This window comes from Manis javanica, chromosome 16 (genome assembly GCF_040802235.1).
Source record: "Manis javanica isolate MJ-LG chromosome 16, MJ_LKY, whole genome shotgun sequence".
NCBI lineage: Eukaryota > Metazoa > Chordata > Mammalia > Pholidota > Manidae > Manis > Manis javanica.
Genome location: NC_133171.1, coordinates 67,924,506 through 67,949,892, shown reverse-complemented (window position 1 = coordinate 67,949,892; position 25,387 = coordinate 67,924,506). Strand labels below are relative to the sequence as shown.

Sequence of the window (25,387 nt, the reverse complement as noted above, 5' to 3'; positions counted from 1 at the left end):
AAAACACGGGAGTGGTTTAGTGCTAACCTGGACCTACTAATGAGAAACCAGCCAACCTCGTGTCCTTCTGCACAGAGGATAGCACCATATTCTCATGGCTACGGCAGATCTGCGTTTTAAATGCCTGCAAGTCAGCAGTCATTCTATGGCTAACACCAAAGCCTACTAATTTTCTCCTTTAAAAAGTCTCAAAGATTCCCAAATATTTTAAAAATCCAGCTTAACTCCTTACCATATTTGGGACCTATCGCTGCCTGGCCACAACCTACCTGGATGGTCTCACGTTTCATGACAGAGGAGCTCTGCTCATCAGCACCTCCTGGCCACCCGGCCCTGGGGAGACTCTGCAAGCTCCCACTGCCCACCCCTCTTTTCAGGCCCAGCCCCTCCCTCCCTCCAGCCACAGCCTAGCTTCCTCCTCTGTGTTCCACACACCCGTGAGCCTGACACGGGACCTGAATTCTGACACTGTTGGTGTCTGCTCAACCCTCTCAAGAATCACTAAGGGTCTTAAGGGAAACGGATGTATTTTTACATCTGTATTCCTAAAAGCTAGTCCACTGAATTCAAATAAGAATAATTTCTGGCGTACAGAATGATTCTACCACTCCAAAATGTCAAAAACAACTAACAGAGCAAACCTCTGATTCATGTTCACCTAATTGAAATATTAGGAGGTCATGCTAAATTTTGTAAAAAGAATAAATTAAACATGGGCAGAGAACTTAGAAAACATTAAGACAACGGTACTTTGTTATCAGTGAGTCAAACCAGGTCCCATTATCAGTGAGTTAGAGCAGCAGAAACAATGGAAGTTTTCCATTTTAACTCTTTAACAGGCTTAAAATCAGTATTAAATACAGAAGAATTGTATTGACAAAAATAAATTTTCTTCCCTTTATATTAAAAACCTAAAACTCTTTAAATAATAATCACATGCATATATATATGTATTCTCAATATTTTATATTGAATTTAAATGAGCAGAAATTAAATTTCCCTGTCATAACCTGCTCATTTCCTGTTACAAAATGAGTAGCACATGAGCAAATCTGATAACCAAACTTAGAATGCATGTGCATGAAATACCAGCGAGCTCCATGGACACAAACACACCTTTACAAGAAGCTCACACCTCACCATTTTGCTCGCTGTAACAAAAGCATATGTCTCATTTAGTGATCGGCGGAAAAGGTAGGTAGAATTTTATTGTGAAAAGCCATTTGGGAATGCCTGACAGCTGTGCAGGAAAGAGCTTCGCAAATCTTTGTGAGAAGACTGTCCCAAAGGAAGTGTGATTCTGTTTGGAATTTTTCTTTGTGCCATTTGTTTCAAATATATATTATCTATAGTGTAACCACTGATATATGAAAAATGGAGTGTCATGTGAACAGTAATTATTTCACACTTAATGAGTACCTTTCTAACAAAATAACTGGTTGCAAGGAACAAAGAAATCTTTGTTGGCTGCAAACCCAAAGGTCACCAGGTACTAAAAGATTTGAGTCCTCAAATGCTTACATTACTCTTTTATGTAATAAAGTAATATGGTATGGTAATAAGGAACTTTAAGAAGTGCATTAACTTGCAAAAGCCATTATGGATCAAATGAGATCTGGATAGTAGTCTGAAAGGTGTCTAAAGAGAGTTAATGTGTCTCTTGAAGGGTCTATCTCATAAAGTAACCCGGACAACAAAATAATCTAGTTCATGAAACACTAGTAATGTGATAGTCGGCCTGCTGGATGCTCTCTCAAGTTCTGCACAGGAGAGAGCAAAACAATAATGTAGCAGGCTAGGTCAGACCAGAAGATACAACCTCAGCATGTGGCTGTCATTCTCCTGTAGCACTTTGTTATCTAAGAATTAACAGAATCTTCTATTCTAGATGAAGCTGTCTTTAAAGTAGGTCGTATAAAATAAATCAAGCAACAGAGAAAACTCAAACCCTTGACATTTTAAACTTCAATAAGGGAACAGGATTAGGCTACCCTCTAGTGGAAGTTGAAGAGAATTAATAAATACTTTGTGAACATTTTACCAGGTTTATGATAAAACACACACTGGTTATTTCACAGAACACGTACAGAATCTGGAAGCCAGCGCTCCACTTCCTCACATACTCTTGTTTCATTGTACAGAATGCTACAGTATTCACCTCACCACATTTCATGTTGTGGTTTTGTATTTTAAATGATTTTGTCAGGCAAGCTAAATGGTGTAACACCCATCCAACCACATCTGTTGAAGCAGTGGGTTTGCAAATCTGGAAAGGCCAGTGACTCCCACTAGAATGTCAGCTTCCTGATGGCAGGGACCTGGTCTTGTTCCCAGCTGTATTCCCAGAGCTCACAAAGAGCACAGGGCACACAGCAGCTGCCCAACCTGTACTAGGCACTGAGCTGAGGCTTCATATCCGTCAGCACATCGAAACCTACACTACTCAGTGCAGAACTGAGGCAGAACTCTCAGCCCCATTCTGCTGACGAGACACCAAAGTTTGGAGCAGTTAGGAAACCTGCATGGGTCTCACAGCAAGTTGTGGAATTGGGATCTACACCCAGATCTGAGAGTCGGTCCACAGCTCTCATTTTCCAGTTCCCAGCATGTCTTTATCATTTCTTTTTTAAATGAGAAACTTTAGCAGTAATTATATTAGACAGGCTTTTGTAAGCTGATGTATCACACTCCACTTAAAAAAAAAAACATGAAGGGATTATCCATTCCTAACAGTTCCTGAGTGATCATGTAATCAGGGGTCATAATTATTAAGTCATTAAGATAACGGGGCAAAAAGCATCATCAAAGGCCCACACTGTTCACATCATATAAACCCTTTATTCTTTCAGGGCAGACCCTCCAGAGAGGAGAGCAAGACTAAGAGTTAAGTTGCTTGGAAGGTGGGAGGACTGACTGGATATCGTATAACATCTGATGATCAACAGGTAAAAGGTTCAAAGGAGATCTTGTGACCAAATACAGCTTAGTTACATTTTCTCCTACGTTATTTTTATTTTTCATTATTGCTTGACTATTTAAGCCTTGTAATACTATTTCAAGGTACTTAGGTGATCATAAGAGGTATTTTGAAGCTACCACAAAATAAAATAATCCAGTAGTTTACAAGTGACCACTTAAAAACACAAAGTGATTCAAAAATCTAGGAATGATGCATAAACTCATTAAAATGAATTCATAAAATATATCCACATATATATTTATACAACCTACCCCACCAACTTTGGCTTCAAAATATTTTCCTATTTTAAAGAATATCAACACTGACTCCAAGAAGCTTAAGTTGCTTATCTAAAAGTTTCACAATTTCAAAATACCTCTCTATTCTAAGTCAGAAAATACTAGCTCTCAGGAATTCCAGCTTGTCTAGCATCTTCTACAGGTAGTCATTCATTACCCAGTATAAGTATCAGGCAAGTAACAGCACTAAGGTAAACCCCAAAGGTAGCATGTATTTCAAATGTTAATGGTAATTGAGATTGAAAATATATATAAAAACCAACCATCTAGGGAGATCAATTCAAGATGGCAATGTGAGAGGTGAGACAGAGAACTCCTCCCAAAATCACATATAGTACAAAAAATATAGTTAATACAACTAATCCTAAAACAGCAACAGGAAAGAAGGCTGCACCAGACTGCATAGACCTGGAGAACAGAACAGACCTCACAAAACAGGGTAATGTGCCAAAGCCTTGATCCGGCAGGACTGAAGCCCTTCCCCCACCCCAGCTCACTGACCGGAGGAAGAGAAACTGAGTGGGGAGGGGGTGGAAGCCTAGGACTGCTGAACACCCAGCCCTGGACACCTGCTTTGGAGCACAAACCTACATTGTATGGTGCTCTAGAGATTGATGGGGTTGGAAAGCTAAGACAGGCAGAATACTTGAGAGACTGAGATTCCACCCATTTGTGGAGGACAGGGATCCACATCCGGCTGCTCTGGGACAAAGGAAAGGCGGGGGGTCTGAGAGGCTTCCTAGCAGCGAGAGGGCTGCTGAAGGGGCAGGGATTGCATGGAGCTTGCTGCGTGGGAAAAGGGATAGGTGGACAAGTTCAGCTGGGTGTGCTCTGCTGAGCAGGTTGGGAACTTTCAGGAGCTTTAGACACTCCAACCCCCTGGCTGGCTACTCAGCTCCAAGGCCCCCCGCTGTGATACACAGCCTGGGGCACCTTCCTCCTGGCCTGCCAGCACCAGCTCACAAAACTGCAGTCACTGTGCTGTTGTCAGGCCAGCCAGAGGGAGGCCCTGCCTCCAACAGCTACAAACACAAAGTACAGAGGCTTACACCTATGCACTCGGACCACTGGTTCTGACACTGGAGACAAGCACTGTATCTGGAAGCAGGAAACAACCCTTTCCTTCCCTCAGGCACCAGCACTGCTCCCCTGTGACCCCCAACCTCACTCCAGGGGCTGAGCAGCTCCAGAGACTAGAGGTTCTGAGCACTAGAGGGAGCCACATAGAAATATGAAACATCAAAGGAACCTGGTTCAGACAAAAATGTCACAGAAAAAGGGCCAAATTAAACTGAACTCACCAATCTTCCTGTAAGAGTTGAAAATAAAAATCATAAACATGCTCATGGAAGTACAGAAAAATACTCAAGAACTCAGGAACAAATTTAAGACAGACAGTCAATCATTAAGAAACTCGATATCTGAAATGAAACATACAATGGAGGGATTTAAAAGCAGATTAGATGTAGTAGAAGAGAAAGTAAATGGAACAGAAATTAGAGAAGAATAATACAAAGAAGCTGAGGCACAGAGAGAAAAAAGGCTCTCTAAGAATGAAAAAATATTGAGAGAACTGTGTGGCCTATCCAAACAGAACAATACTTGCATTACAGGGGTACCAGAAGAAGAAGAAGAGAGAGAGAGAAAAATGGATAGAAAGTGTCATTGAGGAGGTAATTGCTGAAAACTTCCCCAATCTGGGGAAGGGGATAGTCTCTCAGGCCATGGAGGTGCACAGATCTCCCAACACAAGGGACCCAAGGAAGACAACTCCAAGACAAAAAATAATTCAAATGGCAAAGATCAAGGATAAAGACAGATTTTTAAAAGCAGCCAGAGAGAGAAAAAGATAAAAAGGAAAACTCATCAGGCTATCATCAGATTTCTCAACAGAAACCTTACAGGCCAGAAGGGAATGGCATGATATATTTAATGCAATGAAACAGAAGGACCTCAAACCAAGAATACTCTACCCGGGAAGGTTATCATTTAACTTTGAAGGAGGCATTAAACAATTTTCAGATAAGCAAAAGCTAAGAGAATTTACCTCCCACAAACCACCTCTACAGTGCTATAGATGGAAGTATTCCTAAGGCTAAATAGCTGTCACCAAGGGAAATGAAACCACAGCAAAGTAGAACAATTAATTACTAAGCAGATGCAAAATCAAATCAACTACCCCGAAAGTCAATCAAGGGATAGACAAAGAGTATAGAATAAGATATGTAATATATAAAGAATGGAGGAGGAAGAAAAAGGAGGTTTAAAAAAAACCAAAAAGAACCATTAGGTTGTATTTGTAATAGCATACTAAGTGAGTTAAATTAGACTGTTAGATAGTAAGGGAATTACCCTCGAACCTTTGGTAACCACAAATCTAAAGCCTGCAATGGCAATAAGTACATACCTATTGATAATCACTCAAAAGGTAAATGGACTGAATGCACCAATCAAAAGACACAGAGTCACTGAATGGATAACAAAACAAGACCCATCTACATGCTGCCTACAAGAGACTTACTTCAAACCCAAAGACATAAATAGACTGAAAGTAAAGGGATAGTAAAAGATACTTCATGCAACTAATAGGGAGAAAAGAGCAGGAGTTACAGTACTCGTATCAAACAAAATAGACTTCAAAACAAAGAAAGTAACAAGAGACAAAGAAGGACATTAAATAATGATAAAGGGGTCAGTCCAACAAGAGGATATAACTATTATAAATATCTACGCACCCAACACAGGGTCACCTACGTATGTGAAACAAATACTAACAGAATTAAAGGGGGAAATAGAATGCAATGCATTGATTTTAAGAGACTTCAACACACCACTCACTCCAAAGGACATCAACCAGACAGAAAATAAGTAAAGAGACAGAGGCACTGAACATATTAGAACAGATGGACCTAATGGACATCTATAGAACCCTCCATCCAAAAGCAACAGGATACACATTCTTCTCAAGTGCACATGGAACATTTCCAAGAATAGATCATATACTAGGCCACAAAGAGTCTCAGTAACCGGAAAAAGATTGAAATTGTACCAATCAGCTTCTCAGATGACAAAGGTATGAAACTAGAAATAAATTACACAAAGAAAACAAAAAGCCCACAAACACACGGAGGCTTAATAACATGCTACTAAATAATCAATGGATCAATGACCAAATAAAAATGGAGATCAAGCAATATATGGAGACAAATGACAACAATAATTTAACACCACAAAATCTGTGGGACGCAGCAAAAGCATGCTAAGACAGAAGTATATTGCAATACAGGCCTACCTCAGGAAAGAAGAACCATCCCATATAAGCACTCTAAACTCACAATTAATGAAACTAGAAAAAGAAGAACAAATGAGGCCCAAAGTCAGTAGAAGAAGGGACATAATGAAGATTAGAGCAGAAATAAATAAAATCGAGAATAAAACACTAGAAAGAATCAATAAAAGCAGGAGCTGGTTATTCGAGAAAATAAACAAAATAAATAAACCCCATAGCCTTATCAAGAAAAAAAGAGAGTCTACACACATGAACAGAATCAGAAATGAGAAAAGAAAAATTACTATGGACACCACAGAAATACAAAGAATTACGAGAGAATACTATGAAAAATTATATGCTAACAAACTGGATAACCTAGAAGAAATGGACAACTTTATAGAAAAATACAACCTTCCAAGGTTGACCCAGGAAGAAACAGAAAATCTGAATAGACCAATTACCAGCAAGAAAATTGAATTGGTAATAAAAAAAACTACCTAAGAACAAAACACCTCTACCAGATGGTTTCACTGCTGAATTTTATTAAACATTTAGTGAAGACCTAATACCCATCCTCCTTAAAGTATTCAAAAAAGTATAAGAGGGAGGAATACTCCCAAACTCATTCTACGAGGCCAGCATCACTCTAATACCAAAAACAGGCAAAGACACCACAAAAAAAGAAAATTACAGACCAATATCCCTGATGAACATAGATGTAAAAATACTCAACAAAATATTAGCAAACTGAATTCAAAAATACATCGAAAGGATCATACACCATGACCAAGTGGGATTCATCCCAGGGATGCAAGGATGGTCCAACATTTGAAAATCCATCAACATCATGCCTTTCATCAGCAAAAAGGACAAAAACCACATGATCATCTCCACAGATGCTGAAAAAGCATTCGTCAAAATTCAACATCCATTCATGATAAAAACTTTCAACAAAATGGGTATAGAGGGTAAGTACCTCAACATAATAAAGGCTATATATGACAAACCCACAGCCAACATCATACTTAACAGCGAGAAACTGAAAGCTTTTCCTTTAAGATGGGGAACAGGACAAGGTTGCCCACTCTCCCTGGTTTATTCAACATAGTACTGGAGGTCCTAGCCATGGGAATCAGACAACATAACGAAATAAAAGGCATCCAGGTTAGCAAGGAAGGAGTTAAACTGTCCCTGTGTGCAGATGACATGATACTGTACATAAAAAACCCTAAAGAATCCACTCGAAAACTACTAGGTCTAATAACTGAATTCAGCAAAGTTTCAGGATACAAAATTAATACACAGAAATTTGTTGCATTCCTATACACTAATGATGAACTAGCAGAAAGAGAAATCAGGAAGACAATTCCATTCACAACTGCATCAAAAAGAATAAAATACCTAGGAATAAACCTAACCAAGGAAGTGAAAGACCTATACCCTGAAAACTACAAGACACTCAAAGAGGACACTAATAAATGGTAATTCATCCCATGCTCTTGGGTAGGAAGAATTAACATTGTCAAAATGGCCATCCTGCCTAAAGCAATCTACAGATTCAATGCAATTCCTATCAAAATACTGACAGCATTCTTCAATGAACTGGAAAAAATAGTTCTAAAATTCATATGGAACCACAAAAGACCCCGAATAGCCAAAGCAATCCTGAGAAGGAAGAATAAAGCAGGGGGGATCTCACTCCCCAACTTCAAGCTCTACTACAAAGCCACAGTAATCAAGACAATTTGGTACTGGCACAAGAACAGACCCATAGACCAATGGAAGAGACTAGAGAGCCCAGATATAAACCCAAGCATATAAGGTCAATTAATATACAATAAAGGAGCCATGGACATACAATGGGGAAAGACAGCCTCTTCAACAGCTGGTGTTGGCAAAACTGGACAGCTATATGCAAGAGAATAAAACTGGATTATTGTTTAACCACATACACAAAAGTAAACTCAAAATAGATTAAAAGATCTGAATGTAAGTCATGAAACCATACTCTTAGAAGAAAACATAGGCAAAAATCTCTTGAATATAAACATGAGCAACTTTTTCCTGAACATATCTCCTCTGGCAAGGGAAACAAAAAAAATAAAGAAATGGGACTACATCATGCTAAAAAGCTTCTGTACAGCAAAGGACACTATCAGCAGAACAAAAAGATCCTACAGTATGGGAGAATATATTTGTAAATGACATATCTGACAAGGGGTTAACATACAAAATATATAAAGAACTCACATGCTTCAACACCCAAAAAGCAAATAACCCTATTAAAAAATGAGTGGAGGATATGAACAGACAATTCTCCAAAGAAGAAGTTCAGATGGCCAACAGGCATATGAAAAGATGCTCCACATACCTAATTATCAGGGAAATGCAAATTAAAACCACTATGAGATATCACCTCGTGCCAGTTAGGATGGCCAGCACAGAAAAAAATAGGAACAACAAATGCTGATGAGGATGCAGAGAAAGGGGAACCCTCCTACACTGCTGGTGGGAATGTAAATTAGTTCAACCATTGTGGAAAGCAGTATGGAGGTTCCTCCAAAAACTAAAAATAGAAATACCATTTGACTCAGGAATTCCACTCCTAGGAATTTACCCTAAGAATACAGCAGTCCACTTTGAAAAAGACATATGCACCCCTATGTTTATTGCAGCACTATTTACAATAGCCAAGAAATGGAAGCAACCTATGTGTCCATCAATAGATGAATGGATAAAGATGTGGTACATATACACAATAGAATATTATTCAGCCATAAGAAGAAAACAAATCCTACCATTTGCAACAACATGGATGGAGCTAGAGGATATTATGCTCAGTGAAATAAGCCAGGTGGAGAAAGACAAGTACCAGATGATTTCACTCATCTGTGGAGCATAAGAACAAAGCAAAAACTGAAGGAACAAAACAGCAGCAGACTCGTGGAACCCAAGAATGGACTAACAGTTGCTAAAGGGAAAGGGACTGGGAAGGGTGGGTGGGAAGGGAGGGAGAAGGGGAAAAAGGGAGCATTATGATTAACACATAATGTAAGGAGGTGGCACGGGGAAGGCAGTATAGCACAGAGAAGATAAGTAGTAACTCTATAGCATCTTACTACACTGAGGGACAGTGACTGTAATGGGGTATGTGGTGGGGACTTGATAATGGAGGGAATCTAGTAACCACAATGTTGCTCATGTAATTGTATATTAATGATACCAAATAAAAAAAACAACCATCTAGATTTTAAAGGTATCTTCTAAGGAAACAATTAACTCTCCAGAAAGAGCTCACTACAGGTTAGATACAGATTAGGGGAAAAAAAATCCAAACTATTCCAAAATTTATTCGGAAGTGACTCTCTGTCCAAAATAGTATTTCAGAGCATCTAATGGCTTTCATTTGCATTTAGTGGCTGAATTCTCAAATTAGTAAAGAAAGAGAATTCCAGCAAGCATTTGGGAAGCTTAGGTGATTCATCTAAGGAGTCAAAATGCAGTAGCTGAATAGGAAGGTCACACGTCACTAACCACCCAACTTCTTTCAGGACATTAGAATCCTGATGGAGAATGAAAATACAGTATACTCTATTTTAAGAAAGACTTACATAAATGGCATTTCCTAAGAAGAATTAACTATGAAAATCATTAGAAATGTGGCAAAATGCATTCAATCAGCAGAATGGTGCCAAACAAAGAACACCAAACAAAGACAGAAGTTATTCTCAGCTGGAAAAAAAAGAGGGGAGGTTATCATAGGCAAATATCTGTAAAGAAAATCAACCAATGGAAAGCAAGTGACTAAGTGTTATAAGGGATAAGCTAAAAAAACATGGCTAAAAAGAAAATTCCAAGTATCTTGAGGGCTATTTCTAACAACTATCAAAGGCTTGCACCCAGAAGAGGGAAATAATGCAGAGGGCATACACAGCTACTTTACATTTCTTCTAAGATCCAGAATCTCTTTTCCATGACTTGCCTTCACAAATAACAAAACAAGCAACAGAAGACATCTATAACAGTGCTTTAAATACTGCTCATGAGGCCTACTGACAGCTACCCTCTGAGTTGCCTCATCCACCAGAGGACATCATCACTGTGGTTGGGATCCTGGATCTCCATCTTCCTACGTGACCCTGCACAAATCACAATCGCTCCCTACCTTACTCGCCTTATCTGTAAAATGGGATAATAAAACTACTTTTGTAAGGTTCTTGTGAGGATAAAGATGTTTGTAAAGCACCTGACAATCTCTGACATATAGTAGGTGTTAACTATTGTTAACTATTAAGTTAGCTATTGTTAAAGGCAACAGCATTCCCTGCAACATTTGGGTCTATTTTATTCACCCAAAAGAACCATTTTATGTCTTTCTAATTACTTGCTTTATAAATCAGTTTTGTTTTGCTTTTAAAAAGGTGATACTGAAAAACAGGAATGGATGATAGGGTATCCTTACCTTCTTTCCTAGAAGACTGGATCAGGTCATTAGCTCGAGAGGTTTATCTCCTGTATAGATACTTACCACTTCTTACTTCACTAAGACAGACCTTAAGCTTGGTTAGAAACAGTAAGCCACACTATTATCCTAGGATATGGCACCGTCAAACATAAAAAGTAATTTTCTGACTATAAACCCAAGAAAGAATATCAGCATAATTCATCCCAATGAAAAAAAAAAAAAGAATTATAAACTTCCACAAGGTATAAATGTAGCCAAGCAGGTACCCTCATTTAACTGGATTTATTTGATCTCTCACCAGTGTGAGGAGAAAAAAAGCAAACTTCAAGACATGAAGCTCTAAGCAGATCTAATGTTAGAAGCAACAACTTCCAGAGCACACCCTACATTCAGAACAAAGACACCCTAATCTCTTTTACTATACACATTTATGCTTTTAAATAGTGACCTAATGTCACAAAGACAACCCACAGTCACTTTAAAAATCAACAGAATTACGGTTCCTGAGGCAGAAAGGGTGGTATATTTTAGAAATCATCTCTGCACTTAAAATCATTTTCTGTGTATTCCTCAGTTAAACCAGAATATGAAACTAACTAGAACTCTTTTCTCCAAAAAAATCCTGTTAACCAAGAATTTAATGTGTGCTTGGAAAGCTTTGAATTTATACACATATGAAATATCCAATTATGTATATAGATGTCCAGATTATCTTCCTTCCTGAAAGTAATGTACAGATACAAACATAAAACTCACTCAGATTTGCTGTCACAGATTCCAAATCTGCTACTAAACCTGGGAGCTGCTGAAGCTGCTCCTGCAACTCTGTGAGGCTTGTCTTCCTTTTCTCCCAGTGCACTGACAGCATAACCACCTCGCTGTCCACCAGCTGCAACACACAAGAAGAGGGGTGAAGTAAAACCAGACTGCAGGCACAAAGAAACTAGAGTCAGCACGATGAGAGTTCGTCCACGGTATCTTTAAAAACCCCTCTACTGACTACAGACAACAGGGCACTACTCTAAAGCAAACTGAAGTTGTTTTCTTTCTTAGAAAAGAACCAACTTAATATACAGTGCAGAAAACCTCAAATTGCTGCTTGTCTCAGTGCATCTTAACCCAGAGAAGAAAAAGTTCAGAATGACCTTAGAAATCACTTTTAAATAAATATACCCTATTTTTAAATAAACCATGTATTTGAAAATCCAAATACAGGAAATAAACAAAACAAAAAAGTACCACTAACAACTGGGAAGAAAACAAAAACAAGCCAAAACACATTTAGTGGGTAATTATTTGCTTTACAAAAGGAATTCTTTTAACAGAGAAGTTCCCTAATGCATTTAGAATATGATTCAATTTGTATTTAAACAGGAACTCATTGCATGAAGAAAGGTAAATGGTACTTGTACATGAAGGAATTACTGAGACAGCTGATCAATTCCAGAGAAAGGAGAAAAGCATTTATAGTTAACAAAGAGGGAATTCAGATATAAAGGCATCGTAATAGCAGGTTTGTGAGAAACCAGACTAGCCCCAAATAACTTCTTTTCCTGAAGACTGTAAAGAAAATGATAGACATCAGTTTCTCCCAGACAATTTTGCTTTAGTCTTAACACTTAGGAGGAGCAAGAAGAGGTCATCTTCTGAAAACATCACCAATGACAAGGATTGTGAAAGATACCCACACTAGTACAGTAACTATAAAGACTGCCAGATTCATTACTGTAACAGAAGAAAATGCATTTGAATTTTATCTGTAAATCAGACTTCCACAGCTAAGTGATATATAAAGGAAAGACAATTTACATATACCAAGATAAAGATTCTTCAATAGTTGGAACAACTGCTTTTTACTCATATCTCACTAAAAAATGAACTTCAGAGGGAAAAAACATCAAAATAAGATGTAAAATTATTTGCTGTGTTAGACTGTTTTTGTTTTCTACATTTTAATATTCTAGGAGTTCAAAACATTGAAATAAAAGAACTAAGTCATGTAAAGTGGCTAGAAATCTGCCTGTTTCAATGCAGTTAGCTGTACCTACACTCACTCACCTCCCTGCTGTTTTCAGCCTACACTGCAGGGATAACCACATCATCTCTCATATACAAGCCTCACCTGAGCTGGAGAGGTGACACCCAGCTCCATTCAAGTTGCATTTTTCATTAGTTCTACATTCTTAACAATGCCTCTTGCCAACCTATTTTATAAGGATCCTATTTTTTATAAGTATCCTAAGGATACTATTTTACTGGTTGTTTAAAAAATACTGAGCAGTGTTAATAGATACAGCTGTAGTATGGAAACCAAGGCTTGAAGAAAGGGCCTGTGTTCATGACCTTCATTTATAATAGTCAACAAACTTCTGTTGACCGCCCACTCTTTGTCAGGCACTGTTTTAGGCACTGGAGATGAAATAGTGAACAGAAGGGAACAGAAATCCTGCCCTCTTGCTGCTTATATTCTGGTAGCAGGTCTACAAATAATCTTGGCTTCAGTTTTTAAACTCTGAAAAAGAAAAAATAATTCCTTTATCTAAGGGTGGATTTGAGGATAAGTAGTATGTTTTTCCTGGTACATGGCATATATTTTTTGTTAAATACTTAGGTACTCTGGTTAATTAGGTCAACAGTTTGAAAAATCTAAAATAAACTTTTTAGAAATTAACCATTTGTTACTGTAAATTAAAGTATAACATGGTTACATGTTAAAACTTAACTATGATCTAGTTCATGCCTTCCATAAAACTGAAAATTATATTCTGAATATAGAACACAAGAATATATAAAAGAATGTATCAGAATACACTCATTTAATTTTAAATTAAAAGAATGGGAGGTTGGGTGGATTCTCTGAAACTGTAACTACAGGATAATACTATACTATTTTGAGCATTTTTCTGTGTTCCATGTCCTGTGTTATGCAACTGACACATATTATCATGTTTAAACCCCATGGCACCTTCATGAACTAAACAATATTACCACCTTCACTTTACAGATAAAGAACCACAGGTCTTCCCCAAGGGCCACAGAGGACCTAGAATTGATCCCAGGGAATCTGACACTTAAGCCTATGCCCTTTATCAGTTATTCCAGGGATTATGCTACAGGGATGTAGGAAAGGAAGAAGAAAAGTGAAAAGCTATCAAAAGAAAGGGCTCTGAAAAACTGTAATTAAACTTTACTTATTGGTAAGAAATGATTTATATGCAGAAAGCCAATGTTCTACCTTCAAGTAAATAATTCTGAATAAAGCCAGATTTAACACCAGGAAATCAAGTTTAGGTCTCTAGACAAAACCAAAATTGCAAAATTCCTTCTGATGGACACTGAAGTTAGGAGAATGAAGAAAAAACAAGGAACACCAACGACTTACAAAACAGCTAACTTTAGGAGCTTGCTGTGTATAAAACTTAACAGTTCAGAGTTTTGGGGTACACTGTTTCATGTAATTTCCAGACAACTTTGGTCAGCAGGGTAAATGATGTTATGCCATTTTATAGATGAGAAAATTAACAACAGAGAAACTAAGTTATTTGCCTAAGATTGAAACATACTAGTGCAGAAACCAGGATTTCTCATCCCTGGGTCAGTTCATTTTCTGCTACGGGCCAGGCAGAGGAGGGCCTCACTGCTGCCCAGAGAGACTGAAGCATGGCCGACTGCCCAGCTTGCACATCAGAGCGCTACACAAAACCATGGATCTTAGGAGTTCAAACGGAAGACAAGCAAGTATTTCCCAGTAACAGGAATTGGAAGCAAATAATGCACTGCAAGTCTCACTTAACAAAACTACCTTCAGAGTTCACCCGTAAGTCATCACTATTTACTCATTTATATATTACTAAGGGAGGGAAAAAAATTCAAAGAACTTAAGGAAAAAAAACTTACAGAAAAAGCATAGACAACAAAGTTACCACTGACCATGGCTTTTTGTTTTCTAAGCTATTGCTCTGATTTAAGATTGTATAAGAATTAGCTAAGAGTAGATGGCTATGAAGTAATTTGTCAAACAAGACTGAATTGTCCCAAGGTATTTTTGCCCTGGCAGGTTGTAGCTGTCTGGTTAAAGGACACCACACAAGCACAGTCTGACAAAATAAATATAGGTTTAATACTATGTTTTAAAAAAGATACACATTTTAAATATTCACATATGTCTCAACAATACACAGCATGCTTTAAAATAAACTTTTATTTTCAAAGCTAAGTACTGTATTTCCACAAAGCAACAGATACACTTCTGATCAGATGTGGGTCTTAAAATAACTATACTAAAAATGCAAGATCCCCAAATAGCATAAATTCAACAATAGGTCTTAAAGAAATTTTCTCCTGTTATGTTTTATTATGAAATACTTATCACAATCAAAAGAATAATTTTTCCTGAGACTCCTCGCCAGGGTACAGTGCTTGCTGAGCACTGTGGGACTCAGCCTTGTTACTTGGTGCAGTAGCTCACTCCTTCTCACTGCTGTGTGGTATCTGATTTTAAGAATAAAACCGAAATCTATTCTGTAGGCAGACTTTGCGACTGTTTAAAGTTTCAACAAAACCTGCCACAAACATTCTGATACTGATCTCCTTGTGCACACATGCAAGTTTAACAGCTGAGTCTCAGATGTGTCCCAGGTATTTATCTCCTCATCTCCCAGAGTGGCTCAACAGGACTTGGTAAGGACCCCTAGCCTCGCCACCTCTTAACTTTAAGGAGCCTCATCTATCTATTACATAATAGACAATACCACACCAACATTATCATAGGCAATGAGAGCCATATAAGATTATCAGGGAAAGCCTGTGAGGCAATGCTCTGGAAATATCCCTAGGAGTGGAACTGTTGTTTCAAAGGTATGTGCAACCACAACTTCCACTTAACCCAACTTATTTTTTTTAATGTGATTATGTCAATGACCTACACTCCCCAGGTCTACTTGCTCCTCGTTGTTTCTTCCAAGGGAAGACGCAAAAACCATCTTCTGCAAATAAAGACAGTCTGCAGAGAAAACACAAGACTTATATTTTTGATAATCTATTGAGTGTAAATCTCTGGTTTTCATTTGTATTTCCTTGATTACCAACTGACTTCAAATGTTTTCATGTTTACTGACCATTCACATTTTTTCTTCTGTAAAATGCCTGGTCATATCTTTTGCTCACTTTTCCACTGGATTATTCCTCTTTTCATTGGCTTGTAGGAGTTGTTCATGTTTCCAGAACACTTGTTCTTTTCACTTTTTCATGGTGGTGTTGGATGAATAGAAGCTTTGACAGATCATCAGCATTTTTATTTATGACTGGTGCTTTTTATGCCTTGTTTAATAAATCTTTCTGTATCCTGAGGTCTTAAAGCTCTTCTCTATTTTCTAAAACATGTAAAGTTTTCTCTTTCACATTTCAATTTGATAGAGCCAAAATCTGAACCAAGGTCTTCAACTACTTTTATTCGACATTATACTGGTGGTTCCACCCAGTGTAAAAAGACCTAAGACATGAAAGTCATACAAATTAGAACAGAAGAAACAAAAGCTACCATCTACACAAAACAACTCCCACTCCCAAATACAAATTACTACAACTGAGGATCTAGTAGGATGGTTGAGTATGGCATCAACACACTACAAGTCGAATACTGCAGGTTTTGGAAGATATCAGGACAAAAAAGTTATCTTTTGTTAAAAATTTGCTAAAATATTTTACTCTGAATACCTAATTTTATTGAATGTATTTTTTTGCCTTAATATTATATATATTTTGTCTTTTAACATGTTAACATGGTCAAATGCATTTAACAGATTTTCTAATATCAGATCAACCTTTCAATCCTGGAGTAAAACTGGTATTTTGTTTTTTATGCAGTCAGATGTAGTTTACCAACAGAGCCATACACTGCAGAATGTCTCCCAGGCAGAATGACTTTTACCGTTGTGGGCAAAATTGTAACATTTCCAGAATATCTTGCCTGGCTTTAGTACATCTGCATATCAATATGCATTCAGGGGTGGAGGGAAGTTCATCTCTATATCAATGGGCAATTACCTGGGCAACGGAGGGCTTATCTATACCTAAAAGGTGAGGGAAAGGGCCAGTTTTACTTCTGCTGGAGCAGGAAAGAGAGAAGGGCCTGGACTGCAGTTTGTGGGCAATAAATGGATTTTAAACTATTTCTTCCTTTAATTGATCTCAGTTTTTAGAGGTATTTTGCCCCAGGATTTCCTCTCCCCGGACTTAAAATCATCTAACATACATATAACCAATAAAAAATATGGGAATTTATATAAGAAAGCTTTATATTTAAACTTGATACACATTTTAAGATGATATGTAAGACACTAAGATTTGTGCACTTAATTGTATGTACTTTAATTTGAAAAAACACAACAGAAACAAAAAACAATGTGTGAGACGATTCTCAAATTACATTTCAAATACAATCGTTGGACATCACAATCCCAACAATTTGAGGAACATACCCATAAAGGAGATGCGTGCCTTGCATACTCCTAGTGTTGTGAGACCACATTACTTCAGTGTTTAACAATTACATCAAACCTTTTGTGATTGGAAAACTATGTTTTAAACACTTTACATCTTAACAGATTGTTACCCACGTAGAGATGTTCTGTTGGTTTTAAGTATATTTAAGGAAGTTAGTTGAGGGTTTTGGGTTGACATGTTAACACATTGAAACTTTTCCAATTTAGAACGTGGGAAATAGATTCCTGGTCACTTTTCATACAACATCAATTTTCAGAAATAGATTACTGAAGTTAAGTGAGAGATGATACCTTTATTGTATTTATGGTGTTTCTGTCTGTATCCATGTATGCAGTTGGACTCCAATTTCACTTTCTCTTACTTGCCTTGTAGGGTTTCAGTATCAAGGTTATTCTGGTCTCAAAATGAGCTGGGTACGGTTTCCTCTTTTTTTCATTCACTTCAAGAGTTTGCCTAACATTGAAATGGTAGATTGCCTGAAAAGTTTCATAGAACTGTCATATATAACTGCACAGACCTGGTGTTTTCTTAGTGGAAAAATTTTTCAATTAGACTTCTTTAGTGGTATAATACTGCTGAGGATTTAAATTCCTTCTAGAATATGTTTTCATAAAAACTTGTAAGATTTTGCCATTTCTTCTAAGTTTTCAAATTTATCACTTGCTCATAAACTCTTTTTACCCTCTGCTATAATTGCAAGTTATATTCCCTTTAATTCTTAAAATTATTTGTGCTTTCCTTTTTCTTGTTCAATATCACCAGAGATTTCTGTTTCATTAGTCTTTTCTAAGAGCTTTTGGCTTTGTTTAGCTTCTCTGTATTTTTATATTCTATGTCATTTACTTCTCTTATCTTTACTATTTCTTTCATTCTTCCTTCAAGAATTTCTCTTTCATTCTTATTCTGTTTTCTCCCCAAATTCTTAGATTATCACTTTTAGTCTTTCTTTTTTCTCTATGAAACTTCCAAGTAAACTTTAGGAAATTTATAGTGTACATAGAGTAATTATCATTCAGTTCTATTTTAAAACTGTCAGTACTCCGTCCTTCTTTGAACCATAAATTATTTGTAATACTATTTGTTTTGATTTCCAAACACAGGGATTTTCTAAATTGTTTTACTGTCCTTTCAGCTTCATTTGCACTGGGATAATATTCTGCATGATTTCATTTATATAAAACATAAGAATTGCTTTGTGGACCAGGTACATGGTCAATTTTTATGTGTTCCAGGTATTCTTTAAATAATCTGTATTATATATTTGTTGGGGCAGTATTCTGTATTTGTCCCTCTGGTCAAGTTTGTTAATGACATTAATAAAATCTTCTATATCCATACTTATTTTACCTGTTTTTTTTTTTCCTATCAATTAAGAGGAAATGTATTAAAATACCCCATTTTGATTATGGACTTATCTACTTCTTCCTTGTGATTCTACTTGTCCTTTACATATTCTGAAGCTTTTATTAAGCACACACAGTTGAGACTTTTTCCCTTAAGGAAGAGTGTCTTACCATTATAGAGTAACCCTCTTCTTCCTAATACTGTTTTCCTTTTTCCTTGTAAAGCCTACTTGACTGATATTAACACAACTACACCAGCTTCCTTTCAGTTAGTACTCATCTAATACATCTTTTTCCATCAATAACAGTGAATCTATCTGTGCCCTAAAAGTTCTGGGTGTGTCTTTTATAGGTAGCTTGTAGCAAGATATTTTTCAAGTTCTCTCAGCCCATTTATGAGAGGTAAGATCAGCCCATTTATGATTATTGCAATTGCTGATGGATATTTTTTTTACTATTTTTTTCACATTATTCTACTTTTCCCTCCTGTTTATTGCCATCTTTTGGACTGACTGAATTACTTCTCATTATTCTAGTTTCTTGTTCTACTGAAGAAACCATTTCTTTTACTTCTAAACCATTCTTCAGTGGTTACCCTTGAAATTCTAACTTTAAATCTTAGGTTGCTTTGAGATCTTCTTACCTTTGGTGTTCTGTAGTTTCAATATGAGATATCTAGGTATAGACAATAATTTCTCTTGCTTATGGTAGTTTTTGGATCTAAGTATTTACATAGCTCATTTCTGGAAAATTCTCAGCCATTTATCTTTTCCTACATTTTCTTTCCCTCATTCTTTCTCTCTAGAATGTTTATGAGATATATAAAGTTGACCCATATGAAACTGTAATTTTACATAGCAAAATTGGTCCAATTTTGGTAATCTTGCTTGTTTCAACCTAAAGAGCCTTCTATAACTAATCTGTGACTTCCTCTTTCATATTTTCCATTTTCTTAACTCAAACATCCCTTTTTTTTTTGGTAACTAACTTTCTCTTCCACTTCATTACATTCTGTTAGGCATACACACACACACTGGCTGTTAAGTACATCCTTTGGGTTTCTAATTTTAAAGATGATTTTAAAGTCATGTTTGAGTCTTATTCCTTACTCATTTTTTAATCTGTATTACTTCACCTCTTTAGAAGACTGTATACACCTATTCAATAGTCTACATCCAACAGTGTGGTCTAAATCTTTGTGGGTCTAAATCTTTCTCTTGGGTCTGGTGACTCTCAAAAGTCTGGAAATATGTATTTTGTGTGTTTGCTGTTTTTGGAGGAGGTGGTGCAGAATTAATCTGTATGAATCTTGAGCGTAGGTTTACATTAATTCCATCCATTTAGAATTTGTGTCTCTGTTGGGTATCCAAGAACTCGTCACCTGAAGCCCTGTCATTTCTTCACTCAGTGGATCATCAGCCACATAGCATGTAGAAGTCAGAGCCCTGCACTCAGTGAGGCCAAGGTCATGAATAAATCCAAAAAAGGTGACTGTATTTATTCCAAGTTGTATGAAGACAGGTCTCCCACTATCACCTCTGCCAATAGGTAGCTTTCCTTTCTTCTTTTTTCTCTATCTTACCCTTTCACAGGGATGTAGGCACTTCAAAGACCCAAGAGCTTCATGCATGTGTCTCTGACTGAGTCCCCTTAGACAGTCTAGCCCCACAAGCTTTTGTTTTAGTATTTGACACCAGCTTCCATGCTTTTTTTCATCCACTCTGATTTCATTTCCTTGTTCATTTTTTTTAACCCTTTAACACCTACATTAATTTTTGTGAGCCTAATACATTAAGAATGTCTTAAAAAAAAGCTCTATCGAACACCTAAGTGTTTCATCACTACAGGGCTTTTCAAAGTATCTAGTCTGTCTTAGTGACAGAAATCTACATTCACCCCTTTTCAGTAATTTCTAAGAGAAACGTTAATGTCTAAATTTCATCATATATATGACTTTGTTCTATAAAATTATTAGTTTCACTAATTTAGGTAACGGCAAAGAAAGCCTAATTAAAATTAATTAAAAGTCAGAACCACAGAAGTACTTTTAGAAAAAAGTTTGACATCAGTAGCAGTGAGTATTGATACTGGCTAATAAGCTTTAAGTACATGAGCCAAATAATTTCAATTACAAGTCACTTTTATTCACTATACATTTTACACATAGAAGAAAACAGTTTGTTCTCCTAAGTGAAGTGAGGATGACACCTGAAATGTTTACATTTATTTGCTAAACAAGTTAATGTTTTTAGGTAGGCTGACCAACATTAAGATTCTGCCCAAATAATAAGGAATTCTTAAATAGTGGGTAGAAAGAAAGTACACCTTATAATTTACATATACTACAAAGGCATCAGACTCAGATTCAAAGCATTATACCTAAATGAACCAAATATTTACCTGTGACTTGAAAATGGAAGCCACAAACTCTATAAGCCTACCTAAGCTAAATTACTTAACTGAGAAATTATGGAAATGTGATTTAGGGAGTTTCATAATCAACTACTAAATTAATTACGGATATTCTGCAAAACATTTTAATGCAACTACTAATTAAATTTCTTGAAAACTAGCGTTGAACATTGCAAAAAGACATTTTTCCCACAAGTATAAGATTAGTCAATTCTTTACCTCTCCAGCACTTGCACATTCCTTGGCTCTTCTGTGAAGTGCAGCCCATGTATCTTCATACCTAAGAAAAGCAAAAAATTATTCAAAATGCATGCCACACACTAAACATATACTACCTAAAGGTGTATATGGAACATTCTATGGTGCCAGAAAGGAAAAGCTCAAAAATAATGGGGACATGTTGTAAGGACCTGAAAGTCAACTTGAAGGGGCTTCCAAGGGCCAAATCAGGAACAATTTGAGCAACAAAATAAATAATTGTAACAATGGATTGCAACTCTAAGAATAAAACATTGATGAGTTCATGTGATTTAAATAAATAACAAATAAATGGAGAAAGGAAAAATTCTTCCTTACAATTCCAATTAATAATTACAGAAAAAATAAGAAAAGTATAAAATCACCATTTGATAAGCACAACAATAATTGTTTCAGGCCAAGACTTCTAATGATGATAAAATTAACAGGTGAGGAGTAGGATATTTACATAGTCTCAAAGAATCTCCCCACAGGATACTCATAAATTTAGAAAGGGGAAATAGTATTAACAATGGAACAACCAGGCAGACACTTCCTGAATCAAGTAGTCAATAGTCCTGAGACATATCAAAGTCATGTGCCTGATGATATGATATGCTAGGAAGTACACATCACCCTCTGGTATTCTACTGAGGGACCTTTTTTTTTTTTTTTTTTTTTTTTTTTTTTTTTACTATGGGTGATGAGATTATTTATTTTAATTTTTGTTGCACTTTTCTATAATGTCCAAGTTTTCAAAATTGAGTTTTAGTTTTGAAGCTGGGGAAGTAGGGGAGCAGGACTCATGAGCTTTCTATTTTTTTTTGTTGTTTTTTTTTTGAGCGGGCATCTCTCATATTTATTGATCAAATGGTTGTTAACAACAATAAAATTCTATATAGGGGGGTCAATGCTCAATGCACAATCATTAATCCATCTCAAGCCTAATTCTTGTCAGTCTCCAATCTTCTGGAGCATAACGAACAAGTTCTTACATGGTGAACGAATTCTTACATGGTGAACAGTACAAGGGCAGTCATCACAGAAACTTTCGGTTTTGATCACGCATTATGAACTATAAACAATCAGGTCAAATATGAATATTCGTTTGATTTTTATACTTGATTTATATGTGGATCCCACATTTCTCCAATATTATTATTATTTTTATTTTTAATAAAATGCTGAAGTGGTAGGTAGATGCAAGATAAAGGTAGAAAACATAGTTTAGTGCTGTAAGAGGGCAAATGTAGATGATCAGGTGTGTGCCTATGGACCAAGTATTAATCCAAGCTAGACAAGGGCAGCAAAACATCCACAGATGCAGAAGATTTCTCTCAAAACGGGGGGGGGGGGTGAGGTTCTGAGCCTCACCTCTGTTGATCCCCAATTTCTCACCTGATGGCCCCCCTGCGACTGTGCCTGTCTTAGGTTGTTCCTCCCTTGAGGAATCTTACCCATCACTACTGAGGGACATTTTGCAAACTAACTGGCCAGCACTCTTAAAAAGCATCAAGGTCATGAAAGGCAAAGATCCAGAACTGTTCCAGATTAACAAAGATGAAGAACATACAGTGACTTAAGTACAGCATATGATCCTGGACTGGATCCTGGTCCAGACACTAGGACATTAGTGGGATAGCTGATGAAATCTGGATAAAGTCTGTAGATTATCAGTGTTAGTTCATAATTATACTGTTGTACATAACCTTCAAAATATTTGAAGCAATAATTAACAGAACTGAAGGGAGAAATAAACAGTTATCGAATAACAGAGACTTCAATAGGCTATTCTCAATGGGTAAAATGACCAGACAGAAGGAAAGAGGAACTGAAGAACAAAATAAATCAACTAGACAGACATACGCAGAACATCTACCCAACACCAACATCAAGTAGTGCACATGGGACACTCTCCAGGATAGACCACGTGTTAGGCCATAAATTAAAAGCCTCAAAAGATATTAAAATGGAGCATATGGGAAATCTGACCCTTATGCATAATTTTACTGTGAACCTAAGATTGTTCTAAAAAATAAAAAGTCTACACTAAAAAAGAGAGATCCTACAAAGTATCTTCTCTGACCACAACAGGATAAAGTTAGAAAACACTAACAAAAGAAAAACTAGAAAATTCACAAATTGTGGTAATTAAACAACATACTCAAACAACCAATAGGTCAAGGAAGAAATCACAAGAAAAATCAGAAAATATGAATGAAAGAGATGAAAATGAAAACAACATATCAAAACTTATTTGACACAACAAAAGCATGGTTAAGAGTAAAATGTATAGCTATAAAGACTTCCATTAGAAAAGAAGATCTCAAGTCAACAACCTAGCTTCAGAACTTAGAAAATTAGAAAAAGAACAAACTGAAGCCAAAGCTAGCAGAAGGAATTAAGCATCAGAGCAGAGATACGGAATTCAAAAATTAGAGAAAAATCAGTACATGAAAAATTGGTTCTTCAAATAGATTAACAAAATTAAACCATTAGATAGACTAAGAAAAAAAAACATTCAGAATTAAAAATAAAAGTGGGGCCATTTACTACCAATTCCACAGAGATAAAAGACATGAATAACTGTACGCCAACAAATTGGATAACCCAGATGAAATGTACAAATTCCTAGAAACACAAAACCTACCAGGACTGAATCCCATAGAATCAGAAAATCTGAATAGATCCATAACTAGTAAGATTGGATCAGTAACAAAAAACATCCTTCCTGAACAACTGATGGATCAAAGAAGATATTAAAAGGAAACAAAAAATCTTGAGACAAACAAAAATGCAAACACAACATACCAAAACTTATGGGATGCAGCAAAAGCAGTTCTAAGAGGAAAGTTTATAGCAATACCTACATTAAGAAGAAAGATTGCAAATAAACAAGCCAACTCTACACCTAAAGGAAATAGAAAAATTATAAACTGAACCCTAAGTTTAGATCATAAAGATTAAAGCAGAAATAAATGAAACAGAGAACAGGAAAACAGTAGAAAAACTTAACCAAACTAAAGGTTGGTCCTTTGAAAAGAAACAAAATTAACATACCCTTAGCTAGACTAACCAAGGGAAAAAGGGAAAGGAGCCAAATCAGCACAAATATAAGTATGAAAGAAAACATTACAACTGACACTACAGAAACACAAAAGATCATAAGAGGCTGCTAAAAACAACTGTTCACCAACAAACTTCATAACCTAGAATGGAAAAATATTTAGAAACACACAAACTAAAATTTGAAGAAACAGAAAGTCCGAATAAATCAATTACTAGAAAGGAGATGGAATCAGCAATCAAAAATTTCCCAACAAAGAAAACTCCAGAACCAGATGGCTTCACTGGTGAGTTTTACCAAACATTTAAAGAAGAATTAATGCCAATCCTCAGTCTTCCAAAGAATTGAAGATGGGGGGAACACTCCTAAACTCATTTTACAAAGCCAGCATTACCCTAACCAAAGCCAGGAAAGAAAACTATCTGAGAAAAAGAAAACCAAAACTACAGACCAATATTCCTGGATGAAGATAGATGCAAAAATTCCCAAAATACTAGCAAACTTAATTCAGTAGCACATTAAAATAATCATTTTCCATAATCAAGCAGGATTTATACCAGGGATGCAAGGATGGTTCAATATCCCAAAATCAATGTGATACAGCACAATAAAAAGAATGAAAGAATAGTGTCACATGTCCATCTCAATAGATACAGAAAAAGCATTATGACAAAATTCAATGTCAGCTCATGACAAAAAATCTTAACAAATTAAGTATAGAAGGAATGTTCCTCAATATATAAAGGCCATTTATAGTAAGTCCACAAGTAACATCATACTCAATGGTGAAGGGGTGAAAGCTTTTCCTCTAAGATCACGACAAGGATGAC

The 25,387-nt window shown here is 36.4% G+C and overlaps 1 protein-coding gene across 6 annotated transcripts in view; it reads right to left on the bottom strand.

The window, feature by feature from the left end:
• Window positions 1–25,387, bottom strand: part of DTNBP1 (dystrobrevin binding protein 1) — a 149,856-nt gene that overhangs the window by 100,881 nt on the left and 23,588 nt on the right. For all 6 annotated transcript variants that reach the window (XM_073225160.1, XM_073225158.1, XM_073225159.1 and 3 more), the window contains 2 exons: window positions 21,473–21,533; window positions 11,751–11,883 (listed from right to left, as the gene is read on the bottom strand). In XM_073225160.1, coding sequence (XP_073081261.1) covers window positions 11,751–11,883; window positions 21,473–21,533 — 194 coding nt within the window. The remainder of the gene's footprint in view (window positions 1–11,750; window positions 11,884–21,472; window positions 21,534–25,387) is intronic.